At 38.1% G+C, this 11,509-nt stretch overlaps 1 protein-coding gene across 2 annotated transcripts in view; it reads left to right on the forward strand.

Moving 5' to 3' along the window:
- zc3h4 (zinc finger CCCH-type containing 4) overlaps positions 1 to 6,831 on the forward strand; it is a 72,221-nt gene extending 65,390 nt beyond the window's left edge. For both annotated transcript variants that reach the window (XM_048618309.1, XM_048618310.1), the window contains exon 12: positions 272 to 6,831. In XM_048618309.1, coding sequence (XP_048474266.1) covers positions 272 to 1,773 — 1,502 coding nt within the window. In that variant the 3' untranslated portion in view covers positions 1,774 to 6,831. The remainder of the gene's footprint in view (positions 1 to 271) is intronic.
- Positions 6,832 to 11,509: the final 4,678 nt, after the last annotated feature.

Here is an 11,509-nt window from a genome sequence, read left to right on the forward strand (position 1 = left end):
TTTGAAACATAATCATCTTGGAAAGTTCAGTGTTTATGACAGCATAAAAATTTTACTATCTTATATGCTTCATAGTCATTTTCATGTTTTTAAACGGCCTCACCTTGCATGACTAAACTGGGAGTAGCAAAGTGGAGAAACCAGGATTATGCACTAAATTGCACTACAAAGTATATTGAAAGTTTGTGCACTTTCTTACTTTATTGTGCTATCATACCTAAACTAGAATAACTCTTGCAGTATGTAGTAATGTGTTGTTCTGTGCTTGTAGGTGATGGTGATAATTGGTACTCAAGTGATGAAGAGGATGGTGGAAGCAGTATGAGCTCCATTTTAAAAACACTCCGTCAGCAGTCAGCTAGCAAGTCTCAAGTGCAAGCCCAGAAGATGGTACATAACAACAATGGCAACAGCCAGAATGCTGTTGATCCACGCCTTCAGAAAGAGAGGCAGTCAAATGTGAATCGACCAGTAGACCCTCGGATTTCAAGGGACCCCAGGCTTTCTCGAAGCACTGAGAACACATCAGGAATTCCTGCTTCCGAAATGCTTGCTGCAGAAAGCAGGACTGTGACTGTTCTGAAAACAGATGCCCTTCATCAGCCAATCCCTGCCATTGTAAAACCTCAAGCCGCAGTTAATGAGGAGGAAGGAGAGAGAATTCTGAGGGACAGGGCTGTTGCCATTCCTCTTGATCCTTTACTGGGTTCCTCACTCAGGGACCCCAGGTGCCAGCTTAAGCAGTTCAGCCATATTAAAATGGACATCTCTCTGGGTAAACCTCATTTTGCTAAAAGTGTTTTATGGAGCCCAGAGGACTTGATCCCACTGCCTATTCCTAAACCCGATCCTGTAGCTGCTCCTGTACCCTTCCCAGTATTGGATCCCCGGTTAAACCGTTCTCCACAAACTGGGGGGCCTTCAGACCCCAGGCAGCGCATTGCTGAACCAGTAGTGGAGCCCCCTCAGCCAGCACCAAGTTCTGCCCTTCCAGACTTGGGCTTATTGTCCAGACTATTGAAGAGTGTGGATGCTTCAGCAACCAAGGTGACCGCACAGAGTGACAAGCCTTCTGACCCCAGGATGCGAAAGATGCCTGCGGATCCAAGACTGCAGAGGTCCACTGCTGGACTCCAAACCTCTAACTCACAATCTGGAAAACCTGTGGAACAAACTGAGACCCCTACTGCCCCTTTAGGGAAGGATTTGAGTGCTGGTCTTGCTCCATATGATCCCAGGTTGGTTACTGCTGGTGGTCAGAGCAGAGGAGGAGCTGGAGGACAGAGCAGTATGCTGACTGGCATTAGTTTGTATGACCCAAGAACTCAGAGCACCCAGGGTGCAAATATCAGAAGCGTAGAGTCTTCCAGTGAAAGTAACCAGCTGAAAGGGTCAGAAAACCCTAAAAGTACCAGTAAGCCAAAAGAGCCATTGTTTGTAAGAAAATCAGCATTGGATCAACTGGAAAATGATAAGTCAAGTTCAGAAACTTCCACAGACAGATATAATAGTTACAACAGACCTAGGCCAAAACCAGCCACACCTGCTGCCCCCTCACAGGATTCAGGTCAGACAGGAGTGCATAGCCTCCCGGTGCCATCTCTGTTTGGACTGATTCACCCACAATTTTCTGAGGTGAAACAAGTCACTAAATCTGGCTCAGGTAGCCCTTTTGGTGGGAACAGTCCTCATGAGGAGAGTGAGCAGGACACAACCTCCCTGAAGGATGTTTTTAAAGGGTTTGACCCAACTGCGTCACCGTTTTGTCAGTAAATTGTAAAAGGACAGTGAATGCTGCATTTAATCCTGTATATTTAACCTCATAGCAGGGGCTGGACACAGCATCGGGCAATGTTTTATCATATTCTTTAACTTCGTAATTTAATACATTGATAAATGTGAATATGTTTAGAAAACAGGTGATAGAATTCACTGAGTTAAAGTTTAGTCTGTTTGGAAGATAAAATCTGAATCCAAAATGTGATTCAGGCAGTAGTTCAGACTCTTCAAAATCAAAACAAGCAAAAATGTGCTTTTTCCAGCTATTGATTTTGAAGCATTCTTTCTAAAGAAAAGTCAGTCTGTCTAATAGATGCTTGTCTGTCACAAAATACAGAGCTCCCATTGATTTGGACATTTTTGCATGACTGGATGCAGTCTTTTAAAAGCAGTGCAGTGTAGTTAAATGTAGAAGTACATAATTGACATCAAATGTATATACAATATGTAATGAGGTGAATGGTGAATTTGGGCAGTACCCTTTGACACGCTTAGGTAAGAATCTTGTTCTGTGGGTTCCGGAGTTTACCTCCTCCCACTTGACCTGGGGAGGAAGAGGTGGAAGCTGTGATTTATCAAATGAGTAGGCCACCTGCAGCCTCTGCCTCATCAGCTATTCCCAGTCTGCGAGGCAGAACTCTCAAAAACCTTTCACACATAAGGCTGTGAAATATTCTGGAATTAAACAAAGAACCCTATCAGAAACATCGAATATCTTAAACATGTATTTTAAAAATACAAGCATATATGTACATAAACTATACTTTTGCAAAACTGAGGGACAAAATGTTCAAAAATAACATTTTTTTTATCAAAGAAAAAGAGCTTATATTAAAAAAAAATGAAGCACCCTGTGCAGCCCTGGTACCTGGTTCCCCAGAAACTGTGGCGAGAACTAATGGTTGTTTGTTAACATTCCTGGAACATGTCCAAATTGGATATGTGTCTTCCAGGTTACTAAGGCTTTCACAACTTAAGGATTCCACTATCCATTACATTTTCACAACTGACTCCAAATACTGTATATTGAAACATTTCTTCTCTGGAGAAATTGTACACAAGGTGCTGCTTTGTTTTACTTATGTTTTAATATCTTTATATGGTAAATATGTACAAAATGCAGAGGAAAAAGTCAAGCGTTCACATAGTGTTAGACCTGTTTGTATCTGTAGCTTAGACACTGAAGAATCAGAGACTGATGGATTAGTGTAGAATAATCTGTGAATAAAATGTTTTTTTTTCTGTTGTAATGCTCCCACATTTCCTAAAGTTGAGATCAGATATATAGCAACAAAATAATTTTGGTTTTAATAATACGTGTAAATATGTAGGATTTGCTGATAAACTTAATTGTAACAAAGTTTTCACTAACACTGCACTAATTCCTTGAAAGAATTAATTTATTTTTATAGTTATTATCAGCAGTGTTTTTATGCACTGGTCCATCTAGTACCAGTGAGCTAATTCCCTGTCACAGTGCTGTAAATTTGATGCCTTGCTTCCATGTCAGATGGTTGTAACTTCTCAGAGTTGCCAAGCCAATCCAAATAGACTGATTACCTTAATTGGTTTCAACAAGTCACATCCAATATTGTCATATCTAGAGACAGGCTATAGAGCAAATGCATTCCCAGAAGATGCTGCTAATTTACCAGCAGAGGTGTGTTGACAAGCAAGCAAGATAGGTACAAAAGTAACGTGCCAGTGTCATCAAGGTTTATATTGCGATCAGCTAATGTGTTCACTGTTAACTTTAGGGTTTAGCATTGCAGGGTTAATTTTTAGGATTATGAGATAGTGAGGCATGAGTAAAAGGTTCAAGTACAGCCAAGGTATCCGCCTCTTTGTGGAGGAGAGAACTTACTCTGATGAGTTAATCTTGGGTGTACCTCAGTGCAAAATAGACATGAGCTAAGGCCAAATGGAATGGGCCTTGTTTTGTTGGGCTACATTAAAATCCTGTAGCATTATATATAAAATTGATAACTTAGTAACGTGGATTTAGACCTGATACTAGGAGTGCGGATAGCCAGATTTCCAATATGAAGACTGTGTCTAGAGTTTACAATGATGCTGTCTAGAAGAGCAAGAGCTGTATTAGTTTTGGGATAGCAATGACCTTGTACAGTTCTACCAAATATATTTTTGTTATGCATGTAGTTTAGTAAATAATCTGGAGTGTACTCCATTGGTGTAATTAACATTTATTGCACAAAGTTGTTTGTTGTTTGACCTTATGACACCCACCATTCAGTACCCACTGTGGAGCAGCTGGCTGATGTCACACAGTGCAATATTCTAAGTTGCATTTACATTGTGTATGAACTGTACAATATCGGATACTTTGAACATTTGACAGGTATATTCCAGTATTTGAGTTCAGAGAGTTATGAAATGCAGGAGCACTAATGCCATTAGAAGCTGTTGATCAGGTTCTCAGCCTTTTTAAATTCACTTCCCAAATATTTGTTCTATATCATTAATATTTTGGAGATGATGTTTTTTTTAATGAGGTGTATTTAAATCTTTTATGTATAAATTACTAAGGGTCTGTATAAATTGTTTGCTTTTCTCCATTTCAAAATATGTGTGGGGTATTTGAAATGAGCTCTTCTTGGAAACATAAGAGTAAGCAACAAGCCATTTATTATAAGTAACAACCTTTAGCTGCGGTTTAGTAATACCCACACTTTATATCAACTTTCATTTGAAGCACATTTTATCTTTGGTGCATGACTGTTATCACTGAAATAATTATGAAAGTTAACTTAATTTTACTGATTTTTAAAGTTTGATCTAAATAAGTCTTCCTCTTTTGAGATGTAATTCTCTCCATAACTGATATTCAAAATAGGAAAATGTCCAGAAAGATGTAGTTAATTTGTGAACTTCTTGAAATCGTGTCCCTTGTACATCTTTTAAGTGAATATGGTCAGTTATGGTGCCACCTTGTCTTTTTTTCTGACAGTCATTGAAAGGAGAAGCAAGGTGTAAATTCTATACCACGTATCCATTCTATGTTTTCTTTTGTCACAAGATAACAGTTTTAATATACCAAATAGGAATAGTTCCATTTTAAGAAATTTAAGCTACAAAAGTGGAAATAAATTCTTTGCACAGGCAGTATTAACAAATAGAATATTCAGGAATGAGAAGTGTAGTTTACGAATGAATCAAATTAACTGGTGACGAATAAAATTGCCATTTGGCTGTTTTCACCAGTCTTACCAGGATGCCAATTGTGATCCAATTTCGAGATGATGTGAAATATGATTTACTCTGGATCTGTCACGTGTCAGTAAAAATGCGCTATCATCACCATATTGAGAAATTGAACTGCAGTTTAATATTTAGGTTGGCTAAAGTTTGTGATCTCTTTTACTAAGACTGTGACTTCTGAAGTCCCAGAATGTTGCCTATTCCAGGAGGTATCAGATGGGATAATAAGCTGCATTGTTCATAACAGCATCAGTATGCAGTGTTGGAATGGGAAGAAATTGAAGGGCTTCTGCTCATAAGCTGAGTAGTATTCAGAAGTTTCACTAGCTTGGAATGGCATCTTATATATGGTTTTACAGTGGACAGTATTATAATGGAGCTATTTATATTTGTCATCTGGGCACTGCAATCTTACTGCTTGTAACAACCAATATCTAACAGAGAAACCACATACAGTACAAAGTCAGTTGTAAATGAGCTGATCTTTGTTTAAAAATTTAGGGTGACTCTAAATGAAAAGTATACTTTGCACAACTGTATTATCTCTTAAGTGAATTATTTTCGAGTTGCCAATATGCAGCCGGTGCTTCCTGTGTGTGTCTATATGTGTGCATCTGCACGCTATGTGCAGATGTCTTGATTAGTTTGTATTGAAAACACATTTTAGGAAATTTATCCTTGAATTATTCAAATGAGGCTGGTAAGTGATCATTTTTTGAAAAGGAATAGCTTTCAGGATTACATGGAGAAGGCAGGAGAACTGCGCTCGGTGAATTGCTAACTTGGAAAGCTGGTGCAGACATGATGGGCTGAATGGCCTCTGTTGCCATCATAATTCTATGAATCTGTAATTTAGTTATCATAGTTATGCTTTGTTTAAAAGTCCATCACTCATTCAATTCGAGTGTTAATGACATCAAAGTAAATGAGTTTGTTAAAACAGTACAAAGTAATTTTTGAAAAAAAGATCATTAAGTTAAGTTTGCAGGCTTATACTCCTTGAAGTGTACAGGATAAAAACCTCGTGGTCAGTAGGCATTGCTGCTTTAATTCAAATCCACTTCGTGACTCTGCTGACTTTTAGTAACAGTAGTGTGTTCAACAGTTTACGATATCAAATTGCACTTGTTTGTAATAGGTTTAAACATATTCCATATACTATGGTGTGCCAATTCTAAAATGAATTAGAAAGATTTGAGTAGTTCCTTCAAAATGGATTGCAGTTGTCTTGATTCAGATCTTACAAGTACACACTGAAATCTTTATTGTGGATTGATTATTGAGTAGATTTGGTTGAGACAAAACTGGGATTTTAATGGTTTGGCTAATGTATATACACAAAAATAGTCAACCACATGTTCTCTTGGGCCAAATAAAACTTCTGCACTGATTCCAAAATAGGTTTTTTATCTGTTCTGCTAATATGGAGAGCAAACATAGCTAATATTTACAAAGTACTTTGCTATTTGACTTGTGGCAGCTAAAATTACCACAAAAGAGATGTACAATATACAAAGTGTTGCCTCATGCTGTGTCCAGCCACTTCACACAGCTCCTACAAATCTGTTTTCCTTATATGTAAAAGAAAATCAGTCTTTGTATTTAACTGTCTTTGAAATGATCGTATTAATTAGTTAACTATATATCTTACTTTAAACAAAATATGCTATTTGAAGAGAGGGAGCAGCATGCTGAAGAAGCTAATGTAAGTGTGTTACATTGCATCCTTAAACCATCAATATCACATTTCATTTGTGATAGGTAGATTGTATTGTCATGTATCCTTCAACTTTTTAACCAACAACTAATAAAACGTACAATATTGACATTTTATTCTTGGTGATGGGTATGTCCTCTTGGTCGTTTTCAGGTTGTGATTAGCCTTAGTGCTAGTTGGTTATAAGTCACTTTCTGGATCAAGACCTGATGACGATTGCTAGAAAATGTTTGTACTAAACATTGATTGAGGTTAGAATCAGGTTCTGTCATGATTCTTTCTTTGGTGAAGAAATCTATTGTCTAGGTCACTCTTAAAATAAAGGATTGTCACCTGGACAAGGTACTGAAGAACTGCTGGCTCCCGTGAAATTGTACTCTATGTCAGAGCCATGGTAAAAGGAGTAAATGGGGGAGAGGGGAAGCTACATATCTGGGGAGTGGTGAGTCTCTGAGTCTTCAGTTGAGATTCCCTTCACTGAAATATCAACAGAGATCGGGAGGTGGGATTGGAAGAGGTGGTGCAGTTGAAAAGACACTGCTTTAATCCTTGCTGATAGGGTGACAGACTGTTTCGTAGGCAGGAAGGTTCTTTGTAAAATGGGGTTGGATAGACTATTGCGGTTCCCCAAATTGATCTGTAAAACTCTACCTGCAAAGGTGAAGCTGATTCCATAAAAGTTTAAATAGGGTATAAGAGGAATACTTGAGGATGTGGAACCTACAGGGTTATGGTGTAAGTCGGGATATGGGACAGATCATGATTGCTCTTTCAAAGATGTAGTTATTAGACAAGTTTTGGGGAGTCAGGAGATGAATTACTCTGCAGAATTCCCAGTCTCTGACCTGCTCTTGTAGCCACAATATTCGTGTGGATGCTTAAGTTCAGTTTATGATCAGTGGTAAATCTTACGATGGCGAGATGATAGGCTAGTGGTATTATTGCTGGACTTAATCCAGTGACCCAGGTAATGTTCTGGGAACATGGCAGATGGCATAATTTGAATTCAATTTTTTTTTAAAAATCTGGAATTAAGAGTCTAATGATGACCATGAATCCATTGTCAATTGTCAGAAAAACCCATCTTGTTCACTAATGTCCTTTAGGGAAGAAAGCTGCTGTCCTTACCTGGTCTGGCCTATGTGTGACTCCAGACTCACAGCAATGTGGTTGACTCTTAACTGCCCTTTGAACAATTAGGGATGGACAATAAATGCTGACTTAGCCAGATACACCCTCATCCCGTGAATAAATAATTTAAGCAATTTTGATAGTGAGAAATTCAGTGACAGTAGTGCCATTGAATGTCAAGAGGAAATGGTAAGATTCTTGTTGGAGATAGTCATTTCCTGGCACTTATATGGTGTGAATATTGCTTAGTTTAGTGATGTAATGAGCAATGTGCATAAAGGACAGCCAGTATTTGTTGTATTTTTTGAATTTTCAAAAGGCCTGTGATGGGGTTTTACATGACAGGTTATTATGCAAGATCTCATGGTTCTAGGGAGTTTAAACTGTTTGTATAGTATTGGGTGAAGTATTGTAGCCAGATTTACTGACATTGCTAAGGTGGAAGGGAAAACAATTTGTGAAGAGAATGAAAAGTCAGCATTGGTTTTTAGATGGGTTAGGTGTATGGATAAAGAATTGCCAAATAGAATATAAAGGCGGAAAATGTGAAGTTCATTTCAATGGGAGAATATTAAGGCACTACAAAATACAGTGTTACAGAAGGATCTAGGTATCCTTGTTGTTAAGGACCAGTTCATACCCCTTCAAAACGTATCAAAGAGATAACCTAGACCTTAACTTTTATTTAAATCAAGTGTAATGTGCTTTGTTCCCGAAGTGATGAGATTGGTCAAACTACTAGGCTTTAAGCAAACCACAGTTTATTCTTACACCACAGTTAAAACACAAACAAAAGCCATAACTTGAATTGGCATAACTTTAATTCCATCAAAATACTTAACAAAATGATGTTGTTAAACTTGAAAGCATTCAGGAAAGACTTACAAGGATGTTGCTAGGGTTGGAGAGTTTGAGCTTTAGGGAGAGGCTGAGGGGTCACCTTATAGAGGTTTATAAAATCATGAGGGGCATGGATAGGGTGAACAGCTTTGGTTTTTTTTCCCCAAGGTAAGAGAGTCCAAAACGAGAGGGCACAGGTTTAAGGTGAGAGGGGAAAGATTTAACAGGGACCTAAGGAGCATCATTTTCACGCAGAAGGTGGTGCATGTATGGAATGAACTGGCAAAGGAAGTGGTGGAGGCTGGTCCAAATACATTTAAAAGGCATTTGGATGGGTATATGAATAGTAAGGGTTCTGACGGATATGGGCCAAATGCTTTCAAATGGGACTACATTAATTTAGGATATCTGGTCGGCATGGATGGGTTGGACCGAAGGGTCTGTTACATGCTGTACATCTTTATGACTCTAATTACTACTCATCAACTATTCCAGTATAGCTGAATCCCATAAATGCACACTTGGCAAAGGCGAATTCAGCAAAACAGATGCTCTGTCATGCTATTTTCAGTCCAGGAGAAAGGAAAAACTGAAATAATGAGTCTAGCAGCAGAGACCGAACTAAAGCTTTTTTTGCAGCAGCAGAGAAAAAGCTCTATCTAACAGCTTTAACTCCAAAAAACTTCAACAACTGAAAACAATAAGTAAAATCCTGGGTCTGAGAGAGCCTGGATCCACCCACTCATGCTTCTTTTGTCTAATTTTCAAAAAACCCAAAGCTATTTGCTTTCCCTGGAGCAGATGCCTCCACACCATTTTTACAACATCCCCCTTAAAAGGGACAGACAAATTCCTTTTAAAGATGCATATCATTACATGTACATGGCTCAAAAAGTCATGCATGTACAGCAAGAAATTTAGAAGGGAACTGGAATGTTGACATTAAATACAAAAGGTATAGATTAGAAAAGGAGCTTTTTAGAATTATATAGGGCTTTGGTGAGACTTTAAAAAAAAAACTAAGATGCTTTCCAACCAGCTCCTACAACTCAACACCTATCCCCAACAATTGAGATCAGTGATGAGATCCTGAAAAATTTAGATGATTTTCCATACTTGGGAGCCATCTTTTAATGGAGGCAGACATAGATGACAAAATTTATCATCACTTATAATATGCCAGATAATATGCTAGTTTTATGGCACACTCAGGATTTAATTCAACAAGACTAAAACCTATATGGCAACTGAACATATTTTGATGTTGTAAATCCAGAGATTTATTAAGAAATAAAAGTAATTAAGAAACCAAGGCAGCAACTTGAGAACTTGTTGGGCCTTTACTTTTCATCTCAATTTTGGGCAAAGTTGTTTTCCTATGCCACATGCTGTAGCTTGCATTTATCAAATGTACAATTTCCATCTCTGCAACACTTCTTTGTTTCTGTGCAGTTAGGTTTGAACTCTGGGGTTTTAACCCCCTTTGACCATCTCAAGGTCAGAGCCAGTCTAATTGCTAGTTGGCCTAGACATTTTGTGCTCAATGCCTAGTTTGTTCTCGGTCTGTAAAGTGCCTCATCTAAAAATGAGATGCTGTTTCTTCAATTTATATTCTACTTCACTGGAACATTGCAGTTAGATGAACACAACAATGATAGAATGAGAACACGATGGTGAATTGATAAGTGACTGGAAGATTGGGATCATGCTTGTAGATTATTTGGTAGTGTTCCGCCAAATGGTTGCACAGTTTGGGTTTGATCTCCCCAATGTAGCTTTTTCTACTTTATCTAACTGTAAAATCCAATGTTAAAGACAGTATTGAAATCTGACAAAGAATTGGAAAAGGCAAAATTTTTATTCTTACAAAAATTAAGTAATATTCTAACAAAATAAAACTAAGAATTGCAGACGCTGGAAATTTGAAACAAAAACAGTAATTGTTGAAGAAACTCTGTGGAGAAAAAGCAGAGTTAATGTTGAGTCGAGTGACCATTCTTCAGAACAGGAAGGTCAGCTTAAGTCTTGAAACAAGAATCTATGAATTAAATGTTACGTCTGGTCAGTTATGAATGTGAAGCTTGAAGCACTGATAAAGAGGAAGAAGTTCAAAAGCTTTGAGTTGCGATGTTTAATAAGGATCCTAAGGGTAAGCTGAGTGGAGAAGAGAATTAACAAAGGAGTGCTGAATGAGGCAGAAAGAACAAGAGAACTTAAATATCAGAATTACCAGTGAAGTTCTTTGGCCATGTTCTTCACACATTAGAGTTGGAGTATCTAATCACCACCAAAGGAACAAGAGAAGAACAAGAGGCCAACTGTGAAAGAAACAGCTGGAAATATTAAAGAGTGACTTAATCAGAACACTAACAATGATCGTAAATATTTTAAACACTTGAGACAAAAGTTCTGTTAGCCTTCTCTCCTTTACAGTCATTCAATATAAACGCTGCTTCCTTGAGGTGAGCTCTGCAAGTTTCCCATGTTATGGAAAAGGGGGGGAAGAGACACATTCCAATATCAATTAAGGACATCACATATGAACTGGGAGTAATCCATTTGACCTGCTCAAGCTTGCTCCACTATTCAATAATAGTGGCTCATCTGACTTGCCACACTACATGTTCCAACCTCCCCTGACATCAAACTGCAGTTCTTAACAAAAAAGCCAAGTTACACTTAAAGAGTTTCACAGATAGTAGGAACTGCAGATGCTGGAGAATCTGAGATAACAAGTTGTAAAGCTGGATGAACACAGCAGGCCAAGCAGCATCAGAGGAGCAGGAAAGCTGACGTTTCGGGCCTAGACCCTTCTTCAGAAAA

Source organism: Rhincodon typus, chromosome 39, assembly GCF_021869965.1.
Source record: "Rhincodon typus isolate 14 chromosome 39, sRhiTyp1.1, whole genome shotgun sequence".
NCBI classification, from domain to species: domain Eukaryota; kingdom Metazoa; phylum Chordata; class Chondrichthyes; order Orectolobiformes; family Rhincodontidae; genus Rhincodon; species Rhincodon typus.